At 34.5% G+C, this 26743-nt stretch overlaps 2 protein-coding genes and 1 long non-coding RNA gene across 5 annotated transcripts in view; 1 reads left to right on the top strand and 2 right to left on the bottom strand.

The window, feature by feature from the left end:
* The window catches only part of MFN1 (mitofusin 1), a 41309-nt gene extending 30929 nt beyond the window's left edge, over positions 1 to 10380 (top strand). For 2 of the 3 annotated variants that reach the window (XM_079156347.1, XM_079156348.1), the window contains exons 15-18: positions 1779 to 1931; positions 2997 to 3193; positions 6941 to 7075; positions 9233 to 10380. In XM_079156347.1, coding sequence (XP_079012473.1) covers positions 1779 to 1931; positions 2997 to 3193; positions 6941 to 7075; positions 9233 to 9317 — 570 coding nt within the window. In that variant the 3' untranslated portion in view covers positions 9318 to 10380. The remainder of the gene's footprint in view (positions 1 to 1778; positions 1932 to 2996; positions 3194 to 6940; positions 7076 to 9232) is intronic. The other variant, XM_079156349.1, reaches the window with a different exon arrangement.
* The window catches only part of LOC306671122, a 376374-nt gene that overhangs the window by 217152 nt on the left and 132479 nt on the right, over positions 1 to 26743 (bottom strand). The window lies entirely within an intron of this gene.
* The window catches only part of GNB4 (G protein subunit beta 4), a 50688-nt gene continuing 36745 nt past the window's right edge, over positions 12801 to 26743 (bottom strand). Inside the window, exons 9-10 of the mRNA XM_079156371.1 lie at positions 19943 to 20159; positions 12801 to 17237 (exon numbers count right to left, since the gene is read on the bottom strand). Coding sequence (XP_079012497.1) covers positions 17131 to 17237; positions 19943 to 20159 — 324 coding nt within the window. The 3' untranslated portion in view covers positions 12801 to 17130. The remainder of the gene's footprint in view (positions 17238 to 19942; positions 20160 to 26743) is intronic.

The raw sequence follows: 26743 nt of genomic DNA, 5'->3' as shown, positions 1-26743 counted from the left end.
TAATTTTTAACTATACTTTATACTTTTATACATATACACATATATATGTATATACACACATATTTATATACACTTGAAGTGGGATGAAACTTGGAACAAAATTCATTCATTCATTCAGTCATCAGTCCTATCTCTAGCCGCATTACTAATCACCTTCTGGATATGGATTTGCCCTTTCTGGATATTTCCTGTAAATGGAATCATGTAATACATGGCCTCATGTGACTGGCTTATTTCATTTGCTATAATATTTTCAAGGTTCATCATTATGGTATTATTATGGCATGTAGCAATATTTCATTCCTTCTGATGGCCAAGTAATATTCTCTTATAGATAGAACATATTTATTCATTCATCAGTTGAACATCAGGGTAGTTAGTGCTTAAGGAACATTAGGAAAAATGCTGCTATGAACATGCATGTATCTATTTTTATGTGGACATATGTTTTTCACCTTTCTCAAGTATATACTTAGGTGTAAAATTGCTGGGCCATGTACTAATTCATGTTTAACTTTCTGAGGAAGTGCCATACTTTTTCAAAGTGGTTGCACCATTTTATATTCCCACTAGCAATTTGTCAACACTTGTTATTGTCTTATTTATTTATTTATTTATTTATTTATTTATTTAATTCTGGTGGATGTGAAGTGGTGAAGTGGTACCATCAGTACTTTTGATTTGTATTTCCCTTAATGACTAATGACTTTGGACATCTTTCCATGTGCTTATTAACCATTATTGTACCTTCTTTTGTGAAATGTCTATTCATATATATATATATATATTTTTTTTTTTTTTTTTTTTTCGGCACTGGGGTTTTGTACCCAAAGCCTTGTGCTTGCAAGGCAAGCACTCTACCAACTGAGCTATATTCCCAGCCCCTATTCTTATCTTTTATTCTTTTTTTTTTTTTTTTTTTTTTTTTTTTTTTATATTGGGGATTGGACCTAGGGGTGCTCTACCACTGAGCTACATCCCAGCACTTTTTATTTTTTATTTTGAGACAGAGGCTGACTAAGTTGCTGAGGCTGACTTTGAACTTAGGATCCTCTTGTGTCAGCCTCCTGAGTCACTGGGATTACAGGCAGGCACCACCATTTTTTTATCTTTTTTTTTTTTTTTTAATTATTGATTTGTGTTGAGTTTTAGGAATTCTGTCCATATATATTTTGGATAAAAGTCTTTTAACAGACTTTTCTGATAAGTAATTTTGAAATACATTTTTCCAGTCCGTGGCTTGTCTTTTAATTTTCTTTGGTTTATTTTGTTTTGAAGTTCAGCTTACTTTTTTCTTTCTTTAAGGATTGTTTTTTGACATAAGAGATTTTGGGGGGTTTTATAGACTGGGAATTGAACCCGGGGCATTGTGCATGCTCAAGTATGTGCTCTACCCTACTGAGTTACATACATTCTAGCCCTTCTTTTATGCAAAGATTTTAATTACTATTGAGAATTTTTTTTCACCCCTAGTACCAGGGATTGAACCCAGGTGTGCTTAACCACTGGGCCGCATCCCCAACCCAAGAATTATTGTTGTAGGTAGACTCCATTTTATATTTTGAAAATTTATTGTTGTTCACTATATCATTGTTATAGAAAATAATTTTTAGTCAATTTTTGTGTTTTCACTTATTTTCATTTATTTGCAGTATATTCATTATTTGGGGTCTTTATTGTTACTATAATTTTAAAACAAATTTTAAAAATCTTATAAATATAACAATTTATACTTCTATAACTGTAATAATCTCTTTTTTCCCCCCTACATTTATCAGCTTCCTAGATCATTAGCTTCAACTCCCACTGCTCCCACCAATCCAGCAACACCAGATAATGCATCACAGGAAGAACTCATGGTTACCTTAATAACAGGATTAGCTTCTCTTACATCTAGAACTTCTATGGGCATCATAGTTGTTGGAGGAGTGGTAAGAAATGTTACTTTTAGTATAATAAAAATTGAATTTGTTACAAAGTTGCCTATGAGATTATGAAAGGAAAGATTTTTCTATTTTCAGGATCCTTAAATTTTATATGAAAATTTGTAGGCTAAAAGTAGTAAATGAAAAGTGTTTTGCAAGTTTCACAAGTGTAATCTTAAATTTTAAAAATACGTGCATGGGGGGAAGGGAAAAAAATTAACAGAATGAATCAAAAACTATTACCCTAGGTAAATGTATGATTACACAAATGGTATGCCTCTACTTCCTGTACAGAGAAACAAGATGTATCCCATTTGTTTACAATACAAATAAGTTAAAAAATAAAAAAAAATACATGCATGTTTAGGAAGAAAACACTACTGTTTGGGCAGATCAGTTATTTATTTATTTATTTATGTATTTATTTGGCAGTGGTGGGGATTGACCCCTCGGCCTTAACTTGCTAACCAGGTGCTCTACCACTGAGCTGCATACATCCCCACCATAGCTGGTTTTTCAAACAATGCTTCCTAACTACTTTCATACTATAGCAGACCAAAAAATGGTATTTGTATGATGGAGTAACAAGAAAAGGTTGTAGCTCAGTAGTAGAACAAAAAGAAAAAAGGAAAGGTCAGTTTTGTTTAGCCTTCTCTGAATACCAAGGGGATCTGTCTTAAAGTATTAAACATTACTTTTAGTAGTACTGCTTGCATGTTAAAAATTTATATATATCATTAACAGCACATACATATTTGTTTTGGTTTTTGAAACCTCTGACCTAAAAAAATTTTTTTTTACATAGTTTTCTTTTAAGATACAATGCATCAACTTAAAATAGTGCAGGTTTTGAATGTTCTTCCTAATATTTATGTGCTGATCCCTTTTCCACTTGACCAGAAGTTACCAGTTACTTCTGGTAACTTCATATTTTCTTAGGGAAAAGGAATATGTATTTTTAGAAAATAGGTCCAATTCAGAGATCTTTTGGGACCCCACAGGCCTTTTAGTATTCTCTCCCAAATGACTTTTTTTTTTTTCTTCAGTATACGCCGTAACTTTATCTTACAGATTTGGAAAACTGTAGGGTGGAAACTCATATCTGTTTCATTGAGTATGTATGGAGCTTTGTATCTTTATGAAAGGCTAACTTGGACCACCCATGCCAAAGAAAGAGCCTTTAAACAGCAGTTTGTGAACTATGCAACTGAAAAACTGCAGATGATTGTTAGCTTCACAAGTGCAAACTGCAGCCACCAAGTACAACAGTAAGTGGAAAGATAAATCTTTTTGTCTTTTTAAAACAAAACGTTCTTTGAAGTATGACATGTATGCAGAGAATGAGCACATTTTATAATCACCACCAAGGTGAAAAAATAGAATGATACTACACTTCATTTCTGCCCTCTCCCCTCCACTATTCTCACCATTCTTCTGATAAATTAGATTTGAACATTTGGGAATTGTGATATAGGAAATCCCAAGAACTCTGGTGGACTTTCAAAAGATAGTTCTCTAGCAGAGCTATTCAGAATTTATATTTCTGTTCTTAAAATATTTGTAGTTTCTTAATTGTGAAAACTGAATGCTTAGCATTTAACAAGTAGGCTTAATGATGGGCACATTCCCAGTTTTATAGTGGACATAATATTGTTTACTCTTATAGTCCAAATTTGTTAGTCTAAATGTATTATTTTTAGATCTCAAGAAAATTTTATTATGATATAATAAATACCTAGGTCTACCCAGTTTCTGCTTTTATACATCTTAAACATTTGTTTCATTGATTTAGTTAAAGTATATGGAACTCCACTTAAGCCAAGGTACAATATATTAAATATTTGGATACAGTCGAGCAGAATTTAAAAGCAGAATTTAATTGAAATTTAATGAAAAAGAACATACACATAATTATAAGGCAAAGTGAAAGTGATAGGTAGTGTGAGAAGGGAAGTGTTCTTGAAATGTGAGTCTCAAGCATTTACTTAAAGCATGAAAGAATGGGTCAGTATCTTTCTTAAGAGATAGCAAATGAGATTTGAACGTGCAGAAAAGTAAGATCAGACAGAAAATAATGCAAGTCAAAAGTAAAAAGAGAGGAAAGGGATGTTACCAAGTACATGAAAATTTCTGTGTGGCAGATGTATAAAGGAGGTACAGAGAATGTAAACCTAACCCTAGGATGGGGCCCTGTCTATATATATGACTTGGGATTTGGATAATTAGGAATTCTGGGATGATACCAATAACTTAGCTCTAAAACAAATAACTTTGCAGTGATGTGGTATGAAATGATTTAGACTAAGGAGACAGGGGTTACAGCAAGGTTACCTATTTCAGCCATAAAAAAGACTTTTTTTAATACATATTTTTTAAGTTGTTGATGGACCTTTATTTTATTCAATTGTTTATTCACGGTGCTGTGACTCGAACCCAGCACCTCACACATGCCAGGCAGTGCTCTACCACTGAACCACAACCCTGGCCTGCTAAGATCAAAGTCTTAACATAGTTAAAGCTGTAGAGAATAGAACATGGAGACCACACAGTTTGAGGAACTTGTTCATCCATTCATTCCTTCACCAATTTTTTTTTAATATATATATTTTTAGTTGTAGGTGGACACAGTACCTTTATTTTATTTTTATGTGGTGCTGAGGATTGAACCAGGGCCTCAGGCATGATGCTCTACCACTGAGCCACAACCCAGCCCTACCAAATATTTTTTTGAGCTTTTATTTTATATGATAACTTTAATTTTATTTATTTGTATTAGAACATCTTTTCTCTAATGAAAATACCTGGACCTAAAAAGGAAATATGGTTTAGATAAGTGAAAGTAATGTTAATGTTGCTTTCTATTCTTTCTTCTTTTTTCTTTTTTTATCATTACTGAGTATTAAACCCAGGTATGCTATATCCCTAGCCTTTCTTTTTTTTTTTTTTTTTTTTTTTTAAATACCAAGACTAGCCTTGAACTTTGAATTCTCCTGCCTCAGCCCACTGAGTAGCTGGCGTACAGGCAAGTGCCACTATGCCCTGCTTTATTCGTTTTTTTTTTGATCATCAGACATTTATTAATATCCTACCATCTGGTAATTATGCTGAGTTACAGGAAAAAGTTGAGGATAACTCGATCTTTCTTTTTTAGAGGATTTTACATTATAATGGAGGCAATCTCAAATAATTAGTTAAAATATACTAGGTGAATGTTAAACTTAACATTAATAACAGTAAAAGAAAAACACACTTTACCTGATATTGGGATTTGGTAGAGTGGAGAAAATAGAGATAAAAAAAGACCAGGGAAAGGACGAAGATGCACAGAACAGTTGCAGAGAAAAGTGAATAAGCTAGTTAACTATGTTCTGGAAGTACACACATATCAGAAGTACTCCTGGTTGTAAAAATACAAACATTGTGTTTACCAAAGCTAATGTATTAACCAACTTAGATTTAACCCTTTGGTTCTAGAAGCAGATTTAGATATGGTTTTCAGTATTTTCTCCTACTTCATAATGTTCATAGAATTTTTTCTTTTTTAGTCTTGATTTTTCTTTTTCTTCTTCTTTTTTTTTTTTTTTTAATTGGGCGAGAGAATAGGTATACTGTGCTTCTGAAGAAGTACAACCTTCTTTTGTTTGCTTATAGCTCTTTTGAAATCACAGCCATCTACCTCTTGAGTATTTATTTTTCTTGAGGACAGATTAAATTAAACCTACAGTTATAGTAAGCTTATGAGTGCCATACCTTCCCTCTTGTCATTCCTAGCAGTATTCTTTGATTCTTTTTTTTATTTGTTGTTTTTAGATATACATGATAGTAGAGTGTATTTTGATATATTTAGGTACATGGAGTATAACTTCCATTCTTGTGGAGTTACACTGGTGGTGTGTGTATTCATATATGAACATAGGAAAGTTACATTCGATTTAATCTACTGTCTTTCCTATTCCCATCCTGTCTCCCTTTGTCTAGACCAGTGAACTTCTATCCCCATCCCCCTTATCGTATGTTAGCAACTGCATATCAGAGAGAACATTAGGCCTTTGGTTTTTGGGGAGTGGCTTATTTCACTTAGCATGATAATCTCTAGTTCCATCTGTTTACCAGCAAATGCCATAATTTCATTCTTTATTGCTGAGTAATATTCCATTGTGTGTATATATACCACATTTTCTTTGTCCATTCGTCTATTGAAGGGCACCTAGGTTGGTTCCATAGTGTAGCTATTGTGAATTGAGCTACTATGAACATTGATGTGGCTGTGCCACTATAGTATGCTGATTATATAAGTCCTTTGGGTATATGCCAAGGAGTGGGATAGCTGGGTCAAATGGTGGTTCCATTCCAGGTTTTCTAAGGAATCACCATACTGCTTTCCAGGGTGGTTGCACCGATTTGCAACTCCACCAGCAATGTATGAGTGTACTCTTTTCCCCACATCCTCACCAGCATTTATTTTTACTTGTATTCTTGATAATTGCCATTTTGACTAGGGTGAAATGAAGTCTCAGTGTAGTTTTGATTTGCATTTCTCTAATTGCTAGTGATGCTGAACATTTTTCAAAAATATTTTTTAGTCGTTGATGGATTATTTACTTACTTACTTATTTATATGTGGTACTGAGAATTGAACCCAGTGCCTTGCGCATGCTAGACAAGCGCTCTACCACTGAGCCACAACCCCAGCTGGAACATTTTTTTAATATATTTGTTGACCATTCATGTTTCTTACTCTGTGAAGTATTTGTTCAGTTCCTTTTCCCATCTATTGATTGGGTTATTTGTTTTTTTGGTGTTGTTTTTTAGTTCTTTGTATATCCTAGAGATTAATGGTCTATCTAAAGTGCAGATGACAGATTTTTTCCCATTCTGTAGGCTCGCTCTTCATGTTCTTGATTCTTACTGATTTAGATGTTGTTTTACAACTTTTCTTCTTATGAAGACTTTACTTTGAGGCTTACTCATTTTAGAAGATGTTCATGACTGCTAATTTATTTTTTAATTTTAAGAGAAATGGCTACTACTTTTGCTCGCCTGTGCCAACAAGTTGATATTACTCAAAGACATCTGGAAGAAGAAATTGCTAGATTATCCAAAGAAATAGATCAGTTGGAGAAAATACAAAACAATTCAAAGTTCTTAAGGTATTTAAACCTTTTTTCTCAATAATGTGAACATTTACTGATCTCATTACCAAAATATAATTATATAAAATCACTAGTGGATTTGTAAAACTTTGAACTTTCTGTATTACTTTAAATTAAGATCTTCCATTTAATTTCAGTTTAGTAATTTCAATATAAACTTTTTTCAAAAAGAGAATATCTTAATTAAAAGGAATTTTATAGATCTGAATTTCTCTGTTAGGCTAAATTAGTATACTTTCAGAACAGAAGTTTACAATTTAAAGTGAATTTTTAGTCCTTCATGGCCAAGACTATATAAATTCTCTTCTCATTGGGAACTATTGGGTATATTTAAATCTGAAGCAACAAAAGTAAACAAGATTTCCTGATAAAATGTATATTTCTGGTTTGATATGTTTATGGATTGAGACCTAATGTAACTTCCTTTTGGGGGCAAGACTGTCACTATCAGCTTTATACTTGGCAGTTTGTACTTTTAGCTTTCATACGTATTAGCTGATCTGCCATCATGTCTGAGAAAACTGTTACGTACCATTTAAATGCTGTCACTACTTCCAGGGAACATACTCATATGTTGCCCATGCTTAGAGTAGCTTAGTAACTCTTGTTTGCAAACTGGAGGAACTATCTCCGTAACCAAAATTGTGGGGACATATTTGTCACAGAACACGTGATGTTTGGTAAATGACAAACTGCATATGTGGTGGTAGTCCCATGATTTTATAATGGTGTTGAAAAATTCCTATCACTGATATCTTAGCCATCTTAAGATCATAGTATAACACATTATCCATGTGTTTGTTTAGATACACAAGTACTTATCCTTGTGTTGTAATTATCTACTGTATTCAGTACAGATTTTTAACCTAGAAGCAGCAGACGACTATACCTTGTAGCCTAAGTGTGTGGTAGCATAAAAACATGTGGGTTTGTGTAAATAAGCTCTGATGTCACACACGAAGAAATCAATTCATGACAAATGGTGCACTTCTTAGAATGTATCCCAGTTGTTATGCAAGGCACACCTCTGTGGAATCTCCATTGTTAATAAATGAGGCTCAACCATTTAGGTAGAATTTAACTTGCCTGACGCTTCAGCACAGTGGCCTGAAGAAATATATTCAGTGGAGTTTATGGCATACGTACATTTAATCTGTATGACCTGTCATGGTGTGCAGAAACAAAACAAAACCTCCTCTCCCTCTTCAAAATAAAGTAAGCAAGCAAGCACCCACCCAGTGAATCCATGCTCTGGCATAGCATGCAAACGGTAGGCACAAGTCTGCATTTCTCTGATAGTTTTAATGCCAGTTTTCCTCTATGACTGTAGGCAATTTGATTGTATCAGGTCTAGTGTTGAAAAATATTTTTTTTATATCATAGCCTGGTCACATGTACCAGCTTTTCTGCATGTACATAAAATGATTTATTCAGTGTTTTGTGCCTTACTTACAGGGAGTTTTCAAAGACAGTCATGATTGTATGTGACTTAAGATGTAATTCCTTTTCTTTTTCATTTTCCTTTGAATTTCCGTTTTGCACTTTATTTCAGCCACTAAGTGGCCCTGAAATTCTAATAAGAAATATGGTGTGTTGGTACTAAATTGAAGAATTATAGCTATTATATTTTAGAGTTCACAGGTAGTTCTTATTCATGGGCAAACTATTCCATAGATGCTCTTCTTAACCTTGCCCATTAAGATGTAATTAATTCCTTGGGCTGGGGTTGTAGCTCAGAGTGCTTGCCCAGCATGAGTGAGGCACTGGGTTTGATTCTCAGCACCGCATATAAATAAATAAAATAAAGGTCCATTGACAACTAAAAAAATATTTATTAAAAAAAAAAAAAGAAAGATGTAATTCCTAGGTAACATGACATGACTCCACTGTCTTATGTTCTAAGTATTTTCTTTGTTAAAATCTTTTATCTCAGTATAACTGTTTTTAGGTCCTGGACATTGAAGTCTGTGTTTATTGTGAAGCTTCAGTGGCACATAACAATGAATACTTTGAAAAGGGTTGGTAACAGTCAAGCCTGAGTTCTGACAAACTGAACAGTAGCTGGCTAGCAAGTTTTTCTTTTATGATTGGATAGAATGCATTTTTCTCATTGACCTTTATAATTAAATTGTTGTTTTTTTTTTTTTTAACTAGAAATAAAGCTGTGCAACTTGAAAATGAGTTGGAGAATTTTACTAAGCAGTTTCTACATTCAAGCAATGAAGATCTTAAACAATAGAGGTTGCTTTGGTGAACGTCATAGGAGGAAATGGAACCTGGAAGATTTGGAGAGTTGTTATTTTTATGAAATGACTTCAATATGAATTATACTATAACTAAGTGGCAAATCCCTGTGTAGATTCTGGTAATGATCTATCCCAGGGTGTTTGCATTTCAGAAGAGTAGTAGAATATGTTCTTAGTTTTAATTTGGGGTAAAGACTAACTTGTTTGTGTTAAATAATGAATTAGTTAAAAGCAACAGAACCAACTTTGTGACCCCTGAGGGGTGGGTCCTTGAGCTCTTTAATTGGGGCTTTCTTTGTTTTTGATTCTGAAAAACTCTGCTTCCTGGCATCCAGGAGTTAGAGAGTGATCCTTTCCTCTTCTTTTTCAAAACTAATTTTTGATGCCTTCTTTAATGGGAATAGTCAACATTTTGTTTTGTTTTATAAGCTGCATTACTCTAACCTCCAAGGATTGTGGAATGTTCTTGAGTGTACTATTTATGCAGGTTACAATCACTTTTGCCATCATGGCAAGTATGTAAACCAACTAATAAATATGCTGTTTTTACCCCTTCTTTTATTCCCATTAAAACTGATGTAAAACAGTATAAAGATTTGTTATTATAGTTACTTACAACAGTATCTGGACCTAAATAGTTTCCTTATCTGTTTTTTAAGAAACATTTTCAACTTTGCTCCAGTTAGGAGTCCAGTAAGGAAAGCTTTTCTATCTTAGTTTGAGGGGTAGAGTTTGATGTGATAAAAATAGCCAAAGATATAGGAGGTCTGCATTTTGGTTGATAACAGTAATATTTAAAAACTGTTCTTCAGAAGGCACTTGCCTATAACTGCTGGATTATCCCCCACTGGAAGCTTTTACTTTTATTTAATTACATGATTTGCCATGGTTCCATTAAAAATTAATATTGTATTTTTACCTTAATGAAATGTTCATGGATTCAAGTATTGTATCTGCTTCTGTATGAAAAACTGATTGAAACTTATATGGAGATATTAAAAAATGACATCCTGGGACCTTGCTATAAAAAATAAAAGTACCACCAGATCAGCATCACCTAGACGCTTGTTAAAATGCAAAATTCCTGGGGACATGGTGCATTTGATCAAGTATAGTTTTCTTTTTTGTGGGAGGGATAAAATTTCAGCCTTCTTTCTTACTTTAATATTCAGTACTTCCTTTCCTATGCCTTTTAAGGCTCCTGAATACTAGTTGGTCTTTTTATAACACATAACTGTTTTTCAAAATATTTGAAGGAAATAATAACATTATTTAGGCCATAGAAGCCTTTCAAAAACATGTTATACAAATCAATATTAGGATGCAGTATTCAAATTTAAATACAAATGACTATTAGTTTTTACCATTTTTTGCTCATTTATAACCCCAGAAATGATACAGGCAACCAAGTGGAATTAGGTGACAACTTTAACAATTAGGTTTCTAAGATCAGGTACTGCTAATTTAGGTTACAAGTTATATGAAGTACATGAAGTTTTGGTATCACCTCATTATTACAATACAGTGGTTCTTGAAGTTTGGTCCCTGGATCATCAATATCACTTTTGAGCTTGTAAAAAAATGTAGATTCTCAGGTCTCAACCCAGATGTATACAGTCAGATACAGGTTTGGGATGCCATCAATATTTTTTCTTCTATTGTATTATAGTTGTACATAATAGCTGAGTTCATTTTGACATTATTCAGGCATGGAATTATTCTATTTTAGTCCTTGGTTTCCCCACTCCCCTCCCACCCCCATTACCCTTCCTTTACTGGTCTACCTTCCACTCATTTTTAATTGGTGCTTTGTAAACATACATAAATGCACAGTGTAGTTTATGCATGCACATAGTGTGATTTTATTCTATATTTCCTCTTTCTTGTCCTTCCCTTCAATCTCCTACTCTGCTGAGCTTCTCTCTATGGTATCTCCTCTCCCCTCCCCCATCTTTTCCCTTAACTTTGCTGTTGCTTCCACATATGAAAGAAAACATTAGACCCTTGATTCTCTGAGTCTGGCTTATTTCACGTAGCATGATGTTCTTCAGTTCCATCTGATTTACTGGCAAATGCCATAATTTGATTCTTCATTGCTGAGTAAAACTCCATTATGTGTATGTATGTGTGTGTGTATATATACACACACACACACACACCACATTTCCTTTATCCATTCATCTTTTGGAGGGCACCTGGGCTGATTCCCTGTCTTGCCTATTGTGAGTTGTGATGGTATAAATAGACGTGGCTGTATCACTGTAGTAACCCACCCAGCAATTATTTTAACAAGCCCTCTTGGTGATCCTGATGCACACGATAAAGTTTGGGAACCACTGGTATATTATTTCTGGTATAGTAAGTTTTCCATCACTAGTTTGAATGTAGTTTTGTCTAATCAAGTTCAAAAATGTGTGGTTGGGGAATGAAACACTAAAATAATGAAAACCATTATTTATGCCTAAACATAAGTGCACTAATTATTAGACCATGAATTAAAAATTATGTAATTATGACTGGTATAGTTCAGTTATTACATATATACTTGATTATTTGTGTTTTCAGGATTATTTATAAACTTTGTATAATCTTAAACTTCTTACAAAACATTTTTATAACTGTGCAATCTTGCAAGGTGAAAATAAAACTGTTTGCCAGATAGTTGATAAATGTAGCATTTATACTAGTATTTAATGAGTTAGTTTTTCATTCTTTATCATTTTTAAGTTAGACATACAAGCCATCTTTCAGTGACTGGCATTTATGATTACATTACTGTTTAGTTTCCCTGGCCAAATATTGAAAGGGTAAGATGCCATCTCAGACCACCACTGGGTGCATATTTCGAGGTTTTCCACTTTGGATGTGTACTTACAAGTACTTAGCCAGTATTATTCCCAAGACAAATAGAAATAATAAGACGTTCTTAGTTTCCTAATAATCTTCCCTTAAAGTTGTGACAAGATGAAAGAAAGTAAAAACCATGTTTTAATCAATACTATAAGCAGAATTGGTTATATAAAAATTACACAAAATGGAACTAAATTATCCTGAAGGAGTTACAGGGGAAGAAAGACTTTTGCTTTTTAATGAAAATCTGTGGCCTTTGAACAATAAACTAGTTTATAGTATTAAAGGACAGGTGAGTAGCACTCTTCCTTGCTTCTGCAGCCTGTTCATTTTCACGAGGAAAAAATGCTATTAAAGTTATTTTTAATTGGTGCTTTATAGACCTAAAGGTGGTGTTCACAGGTGGTCTGTTTATACATGCACATAGTGTACTTTTGTTCCACATTTCCTTTCTTCCTCCCACTCAGTGTCCTCCCACTCTGCTGACCTTTCCTCTGTGGCATCCTACTGTCTGTCTATTGTTTACATAAGGGATTTAGGGCTGAGTATTGCTGGATTTGAAGTTTAGTTCTGAGTCTTAAATTTTAAAACTCCTAAAAATTGACTTAAAACATGTTACAGTGAACTCTGGTTAAAAGCACTTTATTGATTACAATATCAATTCACAACATCACAAAGCAACTGTACAAATAAAGGAGTAAATCACTAAGATCAATGAATACTGTTAAATCATGGCACAAGTCCACAGTTGTAATGGTTTAAAGCTTTTATAAGAGGCTTTAATCTAGCACATTTACCTTTTCCAAAATTAAACATACTACTGACATCCATAGTAAATTGGCCACAAGTGTGTAGATACTTATAGGTAAGAAAAACATTTTCAAGATGCTTTAACAAGAAAATATTTTAACCAACTTTAAAGACACAGACATAGATGCCTTTGGATAAGAAAATGCAGATGTTCAGATGCTTCTTTGAAAGAAAACAGGATAGAGCACCATTGTGTAAAAAGACAGAAAAGGCTTGAAATTTCTTACCAAGTGTATCACTGCAGTTACGTTAATTAAAAAATAAATACGTAAGATTTTGTTGGGTACATTTAATACCAGTTGGAATAAGTTTTTCCATAATGCTGCATTATCATACTGTATTTTACAAAATCAATTATTGTGCTTAAGAAAAATGACTTTAGAAAGTTTTATCAACATGCAAAACATTTGCTAACTACAAGGTGTACCATCAGTCTAATAAAATTTAAAACAATGCTAGCTTAGACATTCTAGAAAACATTTTTAAAGAGTACCTATTTTGACCAATATTTTAAAATACAGCACTGAATTTGAGGCAACTCAAGATGAGTAACAGAAGAAAGACTAATAAATCTGAAGTGTATTTCATATTCTACTTAATCCAATTTCAGGTACCAGTTTTATTTATGGTGCTTCACTTGCTCATTAAAAAGATGGTCTCGCCTGTGGATGATTTTAAAAATTCTCAAGGGAGATAAAACAACTTAAAATTTTATTTCCCACAATGGCAAAAGGGAAAGGAGAAGCTGGACATAGTACTTAATTAACAGCCTGACTTAGGTTCTAGAAAGAACATTCACTGCTAAAATGACAGTGGACCCATTTAGGACATCGTTTAATCAATTTTTCCAAGTTAAACATCAATAATAACAAGTGTTTTGTAATTTAAAATCTGAGACATTCACATCAATGCCTGAATTACCCTGAACATAATCACTTTAAAACAATGTCTCATATTAGCAGGGTTGGGGCTCAGTTACATAGCAATGGCACAGCATTTTTTTAGCAACTATTATGTCACCTGGAGAAAATAACATTTAATAGGTTAAAATTCAACATTTCAGAAGCACCTACATTCACTATCTCATGGAAACTAGTTTACTACCATGCAATATTAATCAGCAGCAGCTAAGTCTAAATTGGGAATTGCTTACTAGGTTCTCTAGCTGTTGAAATATTAAGCCCACATATCTGCCTCTGAATTTTGAACCCAATACAATATATCACAACTTAAATTTCGAGCTTAGGAGGACCTTGCAGATTTGGTCAAACAGTATATCTGCTAAAAATGAGTCCTGTCCAAAGTGAAGGAAATATCCTTGCTGATCAGGAACTGCTTTCTTGAGCAGGATTTTGGGATGATTTACCTGGTTACCATGTTACTCTTTAGAAAAGAATGTGTTCTTTAAAATATTCTTGCCAGAGGCACATGGTGGCACATGTTTGTAGTCCCTACTACTCAGGAAGCTGAAGAGGATCCCTTGAAGCGCAGGAGCTTGAGGCCACCCAGGCAACATATTGAGACCCTGTCTTATAAAAACAAAAACAAACACCATCCCCACAAGATCTCAAAAAGCAACTCTTTGATGTGATATAAAGAGTCTACACATAACCTGCTGAGGCCCATTATGTTTACATGTTGCTTAAAAGGTAAAGAATAAAAATTAATAGGCATCAGATATCTCCAGCCTTTTTTTTGAAACAGTCTCACTAAGTTGCTGAGACTGAGACTGACTTTGAATTTGGGATCATCCTGCCTCAGCCTTCTGAATCACTGGAATTTCAGGCACATGCTACCACCCCTGGCTGCAATATTCTTGATGATGCAAATTCTTTAAAATTGAATCTGGCCATATTTTTAAACCTTGAAAAACTTAAGATCCAAACTGCAATTACATATTCTGATTTCAGGAAGTCTTATGCACAAAAACAGACAAACAGCTGAACTCAAACTGCAAATAAACAGATCCGGCAACTGGAACCCCTAGCACTAAAAGGCTAAAGGTTTAGTAAGGTAGTTGTTGTAATTACATTACTTTTTCACCAACTGGTCCTATGTACAACTAGCCACAAATGTTCAACTGTGGTTAGTTTTCAGTTGCTTAATACGATATTTGCTTTAAATTCTCTACACAAACTTAGTAACATTAAAATAAATGTCATTTAAAAATGTTAAGACCATAGAATTCTAGCATGTATTATGTCTTTCTGACTAAATAACTTTTAGCAGAAGATACATACATACATATATACATATATATCTATACACACTTACATAAGTGTGTGTATATATACATGGTTATTTTTATGCACAACAAGTGCTTTCTTGAATGGGATTTTGGAATGAACTATCTTTTTTGGAAATGGATATGTTCCTTTAAAATGGCTTATCTAAAAGAGCTACTCTTTATAAAGTGATATAAATAGTTCACAAATAATAGCAAAAAGTTGACAGTAATCCTAATTGAATACAAATATACATTCACACCTGCCATCTACAATATTGTTTTGGTCCTTTATCTTAATTTGTCTTTAACCTTATTATTCTTTATTATCAACTGACCTTAATAAACAAACTGACACTGATTTCTTTGCAGTTGATGCACATTTAAGGACAGTCATATTATAAAAATGAAAATTTATGGGTGGGTGCAATTTGGGTGTATTTAGGTTAGGGTTTCAGGTGATCAGAAGTTAACACAACTATCTGAACAATAACAACAGTTTACCAAGTTACAAAACAGTGCACTTCTATAAAAATAAGCCATGGCTTAGCATCAAGCAAGACTAACAATCTTCTATTGTCAATCAATTAGATTTACTTAGGAGGAAAATCAAAGAGGAGAAGTATCATTGTTTAGATTGGGGGAAGGGCATTGTAGTAACTGACCTATTATACTATTGACAAGTAGAGGAATTGTGTGGTATATTTTTCTGACTTCTTCCAAGCAAAAACTGCTTTGGATTTTTGTTTTTTCCTTTTAAGTAGAATCACTTAGATCTAGATATTCTTTGAAGCAAAACCACTTAGAAACTAGCATTTTGTGGGAAGGAGAGATTATTATTATAGGAGAGCAAAAAGCTTAAATGTTTGAGAGCACAATTTATGTCAAATAAGATTTTATATTACATAAAAATTCATAAGCCACCTTGTTATAACAAATCAGTGCTAGCAAATAAAAGTTTATACTTCTCTGAAAAATGTTAATGCTGTCACACTAAATTTTTTTACCTAGATGTACATTAATAGAGAACACCAGGAAGGAGTCTTCAGATGCAGGGACAATTCAAATGTTTACCAAACTTTTCAAATATAAGTAAACCCTACAAACTTAGCTCCAGAGTATGAAATCAAGAGGAAGGTGTAACTCAAGAGGAAGGGCTACTCAAAAGTGGCAATTGATCATGACCAGTCCTTTAAAATGCCAAGAACTATTTATACGCTAGTATATTTTTTATTAATATAATAAATTCTAATGAAGTTTTTTAGAGATGTCCAAAATATTAGAGTGAAATCCCTCTCTCTGGCCATTACAAAGTGAGCACTTATTTAGACGGACATCATGGCAAAGAATGCAGTAATGATTCCCCTCAGCAGCACCTCACCCACCCATGGTCTTAAACAGTAAGCAATCAGTATCCCTTTCAGATTAAAAAGCAATTCAGGATTCAGGGGAGCTTCCCTCAAACACAGCACACACACATACAGTATCACTTCCCTCTATTCCTGTACCTGGTTCTTCCATTATAAAACTGAAAAATGTGACTTCGTATAAAACATTTAAAATATAGTTCTTAACAAAATGCAAACAATGATCAACTGCTATGAAGTACATTCTATTCTACAGAAAGAAATAATTAGACTCAGTACGAGCAAAAATTCATCAAGGTCAAATTAACCCAGCTTCTCAAATTAATACACTGGTCCCTTTGATCTTCACAGGTACCTCTGCCTTGTCCCCCTTTGCCCCCCCTTTTTTTTTTTTTTTTTTTTTTTGTAGTTTACGGAAAGCTGCTTTTGTATATAATAATCTCAATAGAAAAATCTTCACCTGCAAATAAAAGGTAGATTTTTTTTCACAGCTATAGGCTGTAGCATTGATTTCTCCGGATTATCAATGGAGAACAGAAGATATGTATGACATTGCTAATTCCAGATTCTAAGAAAACTGTCCCAAGAGCCTGTTGCCACAGCCATGCCATCGTCAGTCACACCTAAGCAGCTGACACGGTTGTCATGACCAGCGAGGACACCTACAAAAAAGTCCAGCACAAAGTTAGCAACCACAGTCTTAGAATTTAAAAAGTACATACACAAAGATTTTTAAAGTGTATACCCAGCTACCTACTCTAGTAGGGTAACCAGGTTCCTTTGAGTGGGGAGAGAGCAGTAAGTTAGACATGTATAAAACACCTTTTTGTATTACTTGAACTGTTGATAAATGCATCAATTTATGTTTTTGGTTTTGTTTTTTTTTTTTTTTAGTGTTAATAATATGTTTTTTTTTATTAAAAATCATAAATTTACATAGGGCAATGTTATTTGATTCATTCTGTTATTTTTTTTCCCTTCCCCCCTACCCCTCCCACTCCTGTTTTTGGTTTTTGAAAAAACATTTGATAATTAAGCTAATTTATATCTAGAAAAACCAAAGTTTACATCTTTAGTAAGTTCATGATATCTCAGTTGTGCTGCTGAGCTGTGCTACTTTCAACAAAAACAAAATTTTCAGTGAAATTCAATGAAGTAGACTTTTCCCACAAGAACAAAAACATGATAAAGTTGCCTTCTATATCTATTTCCAGAAAATACCAACATAATTTTTATAGTTAATCTATTACCCTCAAACATAAATGTTGTTGGTTATAACTCTAAACCATCCAACTCAATGGGTTTTTGTTTCCTTTTCATCTTAAACTCATTTGATATCCTGACACTACACAGGATAAAATGAAGTGTTCATTTTGGTGAGGGGTTTGGAAATGAGAAATGTAAAAATTAAGAAGAAAAGTTAAGATATACAATTTGTTTTTCAGTACTGGGGATCAAACTCAAGGATGCTCTCCTACCAGTTACGTTTTCAGCCCTTCTTATTTTGAGTCAGGGTCTCACTAAATTATCCAAACTGGCCTTTAACTTGCAATCCTCCTGCCTCAGCCTCCCAAGTTGCTGGGATTACCAGCATATACCATCATGCCTAGGTATACAGTTTACTGCCTAATTGTGGCTCCCAGTTTTCCTCTTGAAATCAGCCCTCTATCCAGCAGCCAGCTTATTCATTTCAGGTAGGAAAGTGAAAGATGCATCTGGCAGGGAACACAGCTAGTCCAAATAGGGGGAAAGACCTTAAGCTATACCAGAGGTTCCCCAGTAAAAGCCTGGCCAGATCATCCTTCAGTGAGACCTACTGTCAACATGTCCAACCATAGTTGGGTATATGGAGCTTCAAATAGTTTTGGTGCCTCATTCTTAAGTATGAATAAGAAACAATCACTAGACTTTTAAGGAAACAATCTAAAAATAAGGGTAGGACAAAAACCAGGAACATTAAAAAAAAACAATTTGGAAACAAGAGATTATGCTTGAAAAAAACTTAAAAAATTCACTAGTAATGTCAGAAAAACAGAAGACATTGAGAAAAATAATGAGTGCCATAAAAATGACAAAGAGCTCTCATTAAAAAAAGAGCAGCAAAACCAGAAACTAAATTTAAGAGAAGGTTGAAAGAAAAGGTGATTTCACCAAGGAGAAGGTGAAGACTCAGGAGGCTAATGTAGGAGGATCAAAAGTTCAAGGCCAGCCTCAGCAACTTATCAAGCCCTTCAGCAAGGCAGCAAGACCATTAACTCAAAAAAATAAAAAGGGCTGGGGACATAGCTCAGTGGCACATGCACATGTTCAAGGCCATGGATTCAATCTCTAGAACCACAAAAAGGTTCAGGGATACCCAGTGCAATGGATGAAAATGGATCCACTCAAAGACAAAGTATGAGGATTCATTAGTGACAAGCACATCGGAACCAAGAATATAATCTAAAAAAATCAACTTAACTCCAGAGGGTAACTGTATAGCAAAGGAAGTCGAAGTAAACCTCATTGTTCAGCAATAAATACTTCTTAAAAATTCATAATTATGTAAACACACAATGCTGTTGTTTACTGAATGCAAACAAAACAATCTGTATGGAAAAACTGAAGGATGGGAAGGCGTGGCTGCAGAGGGAGCAGGGATACTAAGCCACACCCTTGTCATCCATGATAACAGCTCAACAGGTAACAGATAACACCTCAAAGTTTTTAAAAAGAAAAAAAAAGTCAAGTAACAGCAATATAGTCCTATTTAGAGATCTGGAAATATATGCTTACAGTAGCTACTTTGGAAAGTAGAATATATGGGTTAGAGTCAAAGGTAACAAATCACATAGAAAAATTCAATTTGATTAAATAAAAGTAAAATTTTGATTTTTTTTAATTAAAAACTGCTTTAATTCGTTATTATCCACAGTCCCAGATATGGCTTTATTGTGCATTTTAATATTTGGGAAACTATAGGGGAGAAATCAATGAATGAGACTAAGGGAAGATAGTAGGTCTATATCCTATTCCCCACAAGATCTGTTCCCGAAGGAAGACAACCCATAGCAGTTAAAATATTTTCTGATAGGTTATAAGAAAACTGTGATTTATAAAAGTCATATTCATTATTCATCTTTATACTGAAATTTAGCAAACAGGAAAATATTATGGAACTTAATGTTAATCTTCAGAAACCAAAATAAAAACACAAACCATGGTCTATAGGTCCACTAGAAGGGTAATGACAATGAACATGAATGATAACCCCATGTCACCGTTTTCCAGAGCTTCCAGGATGTCCACGGAGGCCTAGAAAACTGCTGATGAAAAACCTCCTCACCCTTTCTGAAAATCTGAACCTCAAGGCGACTTATTTACTAACCTGCACGATCTCCTTTCAGTGTGTCCCATACATTACAGTTAAAGTCATCATAACCAGCTAGCAGGAGGCGTCCACTTTTTGAGAAAGCTACAGAAGTGATTCCACAGATTATGTTGTCATGCGAATACAACAATAACTCTTGGTCTGCTCGGAGATCGAAGAGCCGGCAAGTAGCATCATCGGAGCCAGTGGCAAAAGCATATCCATTTGGAAAAAACTAGAAAGAAAAACAACACACACTTAGGCAGTATAATAACATACGGGGCTAAGGCAGATTAGATTAGAATTCCAACTTTGTTACCCTGTAATTGACTGCTGGGCACTTAAGATTTTTAAATATTCTGGGCCTTAGTTTCAGAGTTATGATGGAATAAAATAACATATGAAAAGTATACAGTCCATTGTTCAGCACATAGCAAATGTTAATAAATACTGGCTCTGGTTCTCTGTTATGTTTATTAAAACATGGAAGTCAATGGGGAATGGGGGGGAAGTGCTGAGGAATGGTCAAATTGAATTGTTATATTGTATAAAAATACCCATTTAAGTCAAATATTACTATTTATAGAATAATGTGGCATGTGTATGCATGTATATATGTATATGTATGTATGTATATATATGCATGTGTGTATATATATGAAGATTTTGAATATTGAATATATATAAATATATATTTATATATTATAAATGTGATCACATTATGAGATATAGGAAAGATTTTTATCAAAGAAAACACAAAATGTTACTATGATACTAGGTAATAGGTGAGCAATATAAAAACCTATGCATGATTAGTCTCTGAATAACATTTCTCAGATATCGGGACTACTCGAAATTGATTTTTTTACATAGAGAAAATCACATTCTTTCATACATCTATCAGCCATCTGTATTATTTTTTGTGGATTGATTATTTATGGTCTTTACATATTTTCTTCTACTGGGTTGTTAGTTTAATTTTTTGATTTGTGGGAATAAATGAATATAAATTTGACTGTTTTACTTGTTGCAAACGTTACTTTACAGTTTACTGTTTGTCTTCTAATATTGTTTACTTAAAAAATATGCAGGGGGCTGGGGAGATAGCTCAGTTGGTAGAGTGCCTGCCTTGCAAGCACAAGGCCCTGGGTTCAATCCCCAGCACCGCAAAAAAAAAAAAAAAAAAAAAAAAAAGCAGCACAGGAGGCTGAGGCAGGAGAATCATAAGTTTGAGTAACTTAGTGGGACGCTGTCTCAAAGTAAAATTAGAAAGGGATGGGATTTGGCTCCGTGGTTAAGCACCCTTGGGTTCAAGCTCTGGTACCAAAAATATATATATATATTTTATATAAATATATATAATATATTATATATAATATTATTTATATTTAATATATATTATATATTATACAACATATATTATAATTATAATGATTATATTATATTATATATAATTATTATATTATAAATATATAACATATAATATATAACAATATATATAATATATAGAAACATATATTTATATAAATATATATATTTAAATATATATATATGTGGGTGTGTATGAAGTAGTTCTACATATTTGTTTAGTCAAGTTTATCTTTCCCTTTGAGATTTCTTTCATTGCTTTTTATGAAGCTTCTCCAGGTTGTTAACTAATAAATGTTATGTTCATTTCAATTTCATTTTTCACATTTTAATTTTTATCCATCTGGAGTTTATTTGATAAACAGCATTTAGTGTAAGAATCTAATGCAAATTTGTTAACAGTTAAGCAAGTGATCAAGCTATTAACTAATTTTTCTACTGATTTGCTACATCATTCACTAAATTCTGGGCAACAATCCTTTTTTTCCCCTTAGTGCTAGGGATTAAACTCTGCCTTGTGCATTCTAGGCAAGTACCCTACCACTGAGCCACACCCCAGCACTCACTAAATTCTTATATATATATAGTAATTTTAGAGTTTTCTGCCTACCCCTGGTCAGACCTGTATCACACTTTTTTTGTATCACACTTTTTAAAAAATCATTATAAAATAGTAAATTTTTATAATCTGGCTTGGCAAAACACTCTTGTTACTCTTCTGCTTCAAATCAGTCCATCTCCCTTTTTCCAACTTGAATTTCACAGACATTTGATCAAGTGTCTTTTATCTACATATTTCAGATCCTCCTCAGCAAAACAAAGCAAAATGCAACACTTGGATTATTGTTTTTCTTCTTTTTTGTGTTTGCTGGGGATCAAACCCAGGGTCTCACACTTGCTAGGCAAGCACTCTACCACTAAATGAGGACCTCCTGGTTTGGGTGGGCCACTATCCAAAGTGACTAGTGTCCTTATAAAAGAGGGAAGTTTGGGCCAGGGGGATAGCTCAGTTGGTAGAGTGCTTGCCTCAAATGTACAAGGCCCTGGGTTCAAGCCCCAGCACCAAAAAAAAAAAAGGAAAGTTTGACAGCTGAGCATAATAAAGGGAAGATGGCTACGAAGAGACGCAGGGAGAAAATGACCATCCACAAAACTGAGGGATGCTTAGTTGGTTCAATGGAAGGTATTTCCAGTTATTAAATATAAATGGTATTATAGTTTTGTTTTCTTCATAAAGGTCTGCATAACTTTTGGCAAACTTACTTATTTTATAAATCTTGTTGTTGATTGAATTTCCTTCCTTTATATTTCTTCACAAGTAATTATTAGTACAGAAAGTCACTGATTTTTTAAAAAATGTTTTTATTAGTGCATTGTAGTTTCACATAATAGTGGGGTCCATTTTGACATAATCATACATGTACATATTATAATTTGCTCTATTTCAGTTCCCAATGCCACTTCTTTCCCTCCCCTCTTCCCCTTTCCCCTTCCTCTACTCAACTGGTTTTCTATTTATTGTTTTTCTTAATTGGTGCTTTAATTGGTACATACGTATACACACACACACACACACCCCCCAGAATTTTACTCAGTCATGAAGAAGGATGAAATTATGGCACTTGCTGGTAAATGGATAGAACTGGAGAGCATCATGCTAAGGGAAATCAGCCAGACTCAGAAGAGTCAAGAGTTGAATATTTTTTTCTCATATGCAGAAGCCAGAGCAAAGTAAAGGAGAAAAAGAGGGATCCCATTAAAATAGAAGAAAGAACAGTAGAGTAGAAGAAGGGGATTGAGGGGAAGGAAGGAAGAAAGGGAAAAGAAGGAAATATGGAATAAAATTGACAAAATTATGCTAGATACATTTGTGATTTTAAAAATAGATTTTGTATCTAGAATATACACTGAACATCCCAAGAGGGATTTTGAGATAGCTAAACATACCTCCTCTGAATAGTATTTTGGGGGCTGGGGATGTAGCTCAGTGGTAGAGCGCTTGCCTAGCACATGTGAGGCACTGGGTTCAATCCTCAGCACTACATAAAAATAAATAAATAAAATAAAGGTATTGTGTCCATCTACAACTAAGAAATATATTTAAAAATATTTTTTCTGCTTTCTAATGCATCTCTTATTTTCATTGTAATCTAACTATACTGGCTGGAAGTTTCAGAATGATTTAAATAATGGTGACAGTGGTACTGCTGTCCGGTTACCTCTGCTGTGTTTCCTAAGAAGTCGCACAATCCAGGTGCTGGTGGGAGCAGGCCACGTTCACAGGCTAACCGATTCTTAGAAACGCAAACACTTGTCATGCTTTTTAGGATGGGGAAAGCCCGGTACTGGTGGAGGTGATTTCTCCACACTAAATGAGGAAATGCTTTTCCTTTTCAAACTCCTCAAGGGCTGGATAAGCCTCTCATAATTTCTTCCTTCTACCTTCTAAGCATTCCTTCATCAGTCATCCCCGGCTACAGTGAAGTTCAGAAGGTCCTCTAAAAGCAAGACTTTACCAAATCCTTACTGCCCACCTAGGCTCTAGTATTTCCGATCTCTTGCTTTCATTTTAATAACAGCAAAACACTCTGCCGTTCCTTTGGAGGAAGTTCAACACTATCAACACCCATTTCATCAGCAGGTATATACTGAACCTGTTCTCTACAAAAGAAGAGAACAGATAAGCCTACAATGTGGTTCAAAACACCCAATTCAGAAGATACCTGCCTTTGGCTCAGAGTGTGTGGGTAAAGGATGCAAATACCATCTGTCCGAGAGGAGGTGACCATACCTCCCACTTTGTCTAGGGCAGTCCCCATTTATGCTTGTCCTGGTAAAATTAACAGCACCTTCTTTCATACACAAAAGCTACCTGATTTGGTAGCTTATCTTACCTATACCATGACCTGGTTTTAATTACTTGAGATCTTGGGATGTCCCTCAGAACTAGGGAAAATATGTATTTGCTAGGTACTTCAATGGATTCACTACCCATTCAAAGGAAAATACTTAACAAGTAGTTCTACTCAGTTTTATATGTGATTATATGAAGTTGGCCGCTTTTTATTTCCCTTTTAAATGATAGAGAAGGAATTTCTAATCCTGGTCTCTCAATAAATTTAAAATTTAAAAGGATTTAAATTATATAACATATATTCTTTGACTACAATGGAATTAAACTAAAAAATTAACAGTAGCAAAAGACATCTGGAAAACCCCAATATTTAGAAACTAAATACTATATTTATAAATAACTTGAATATCAAAGAAGAAATTAAAGAAAATCCGAATTCTGAACTGAATGAAAATGAAAACACGAAGCATCAAAATTTGAAGGATATAGTTAAAAACAATGCTGAGAAAGAAATTTATAGCTTTCAGCTCTAGTATTAGAAAAAAGTTTCAAACCAATATCGGTTTCTGTCTTTAAAAACTAGAGAAAGGAAGCAAATGAAATGCCAGTTTCATTCAGTTGAAAAATAATAAAGATCCGAGTGAAAAAAAATCCATGAAACGGGATGGGGCTACAGCTCAGTGGGTAGAGTGCCTACTTCGCATGCACAAGGCCCTGGGTTCAATCCCCAGCAGCACCACCACCACCAACAAAAATCCATGAACAGAAAAACAACAGGGAACAGCATTGAAACCAACAGCTGAGGGCTAGGGAGATGGCTCAGTGGCAGAGTGCTTGCCCGGCATGTGCAAGGCCCAGTGTTCCCCAGCACCACAACAAACGAAGGCTCGAAAACAACCCCCCAAGACAAAGGCTGGCTCTTTAAGAAGATACGTAAAACTGCGAAGCCTCCCACTAGAACTACCCATTCTGCTATGGTTGCCATGACAAGGCATCACAAACTGGTGGGTTAAACAGCAACAATGTGTTGTCTCACAGTTCTGGAAGCTAGAAGTTCAATATCAGCAGGTCTTAGGCTATGAGGGAAGGACCGTTTTGTGGATGGTCATTTTCTCCCTGCGTCTCTTCGTAGCTATCTTCCCTTTATTATGTTCAGCTGTCTTCAAACTTTCCTTTTTTTTTTTTTTTTTTTTGTGCTGGGGCTTGAACCCAGGGCCTTGTACATTTGAGGCAAGCACTCTACCAACTGAGCTATCCCCCTGGCCCAAACTTCCCTCTTTTATAAGGACACTAGTCACTTTGGATAGTGGCCCACCCAAACCAGGAGGTCCTCATTTAGCAAATTACATCTGCAATGACCCCGTTTTAACAAGGGTTACATTCTAAGGTACTGGGACTTAGGACTTCAACATATAGATTTTTGGATGGATACAATTCAGCCCACAGAACCAGACTATTCAGAAAAAAAAGTTCAAATTACCAACATCATGAATGAGAAGGAAGAAATCCTACGAATTCTACAAATATCAAAAAAAGGGAAATATTATAAATAATTTTAAGTCAATAAATTTGACAGTGTAGATATGAATCCTTTAAAAGACACAGACTACCAAAACTCACCAAAAACAACAACAACAAAAAAAACAGGCCAGGTGCAGTGGTGTACACCTATAATCCCAGCAACTGAGAAGGCTGAGGTGGGAGGATAGTAAATTCAAGGCTAGTCTCAGCAACTTAGTGAGACCCTCAGCAAATTAGCAAGACCCTGTCTCAAAATAAAATACAGAAAGGACTGGGGGCGTAGCTCAGTGATAAAGCTCCTCTGGGTTCAATCCCAGTACAAAAAAGAGAAGAAAAAAGACTACACCTAATAAGACATAAGATTTGTGGTTTAAAATCTTTTCAAAGAAAACTCCCTGGCTAGAGAACTTCACAGGTAAATTCAGCCATGAAGCAACACCAAATCCATACAAACGCCCAGAAAGCTGAAGAGGAGGAAAGGCTTCTCAACTGCTCCCCGACAGCCTGCATTATTTGATACAAAAGTCAGACAAAAGATTTCAAGGAATGAAAATTAGAGCAATGACTTTTATGAATAGGAATGTAAAACTTCACGGCAAAGTTTTAGCAAATCAAATCCATGAATATAAAAAAGGCTAATGCAATATAACCAAATGGTATTTGTCCCAGAAATGCAGGTTGCATCAATATTTAAAAATCAGTGGTAAACGTCAATTAGCTTAATTTAATGCATTCCACGGTGTGTGAGAGAGCCTGTGCAGAGGGTGAATGGCAGAACTAATACTTAATCCCAGGTATGGCTAACTTCAGAAGCTACACTGTTTACGCTGAACAGCTGCCTTTTCATTTGTTGTTACTGGTCTTTTGGTGGGAGAGAAGAGGGATGTTTTTCTCATCTGGAAATGCTGCTTTGGACATCCTGCTGGTTCAAGGTAAGCTATCCCTCTAATTTTGGAAGGAAACTTGTTTATTTAGTGCTGGGAGTGTAGCCCAGAGGTAGAATCCTCACCTAGCATGCTCAAGCCTTTGGGTTCAATCCCCAGCTCCACATAAACAACAACAAAGAATAAACCTTA

This window comes from Sciurus vulgaris (assembly GCF_902686455.1).
Source record: "Sciurus vulgaris genome assembly, chromosome: 10".
Taxonomy (NCBI): domain Eukaryota; kingdom Metazoa; phylum Chordata; class Mammalia; order Rodentia; family Sciuridae; genus Sciurus; species Sciurus vulgaris.
The sequence above is the reverse complement of the archived record's forward strand: the minus strand, read 5'-3'. Positions and strand labels throughout refer to the sequence as shown.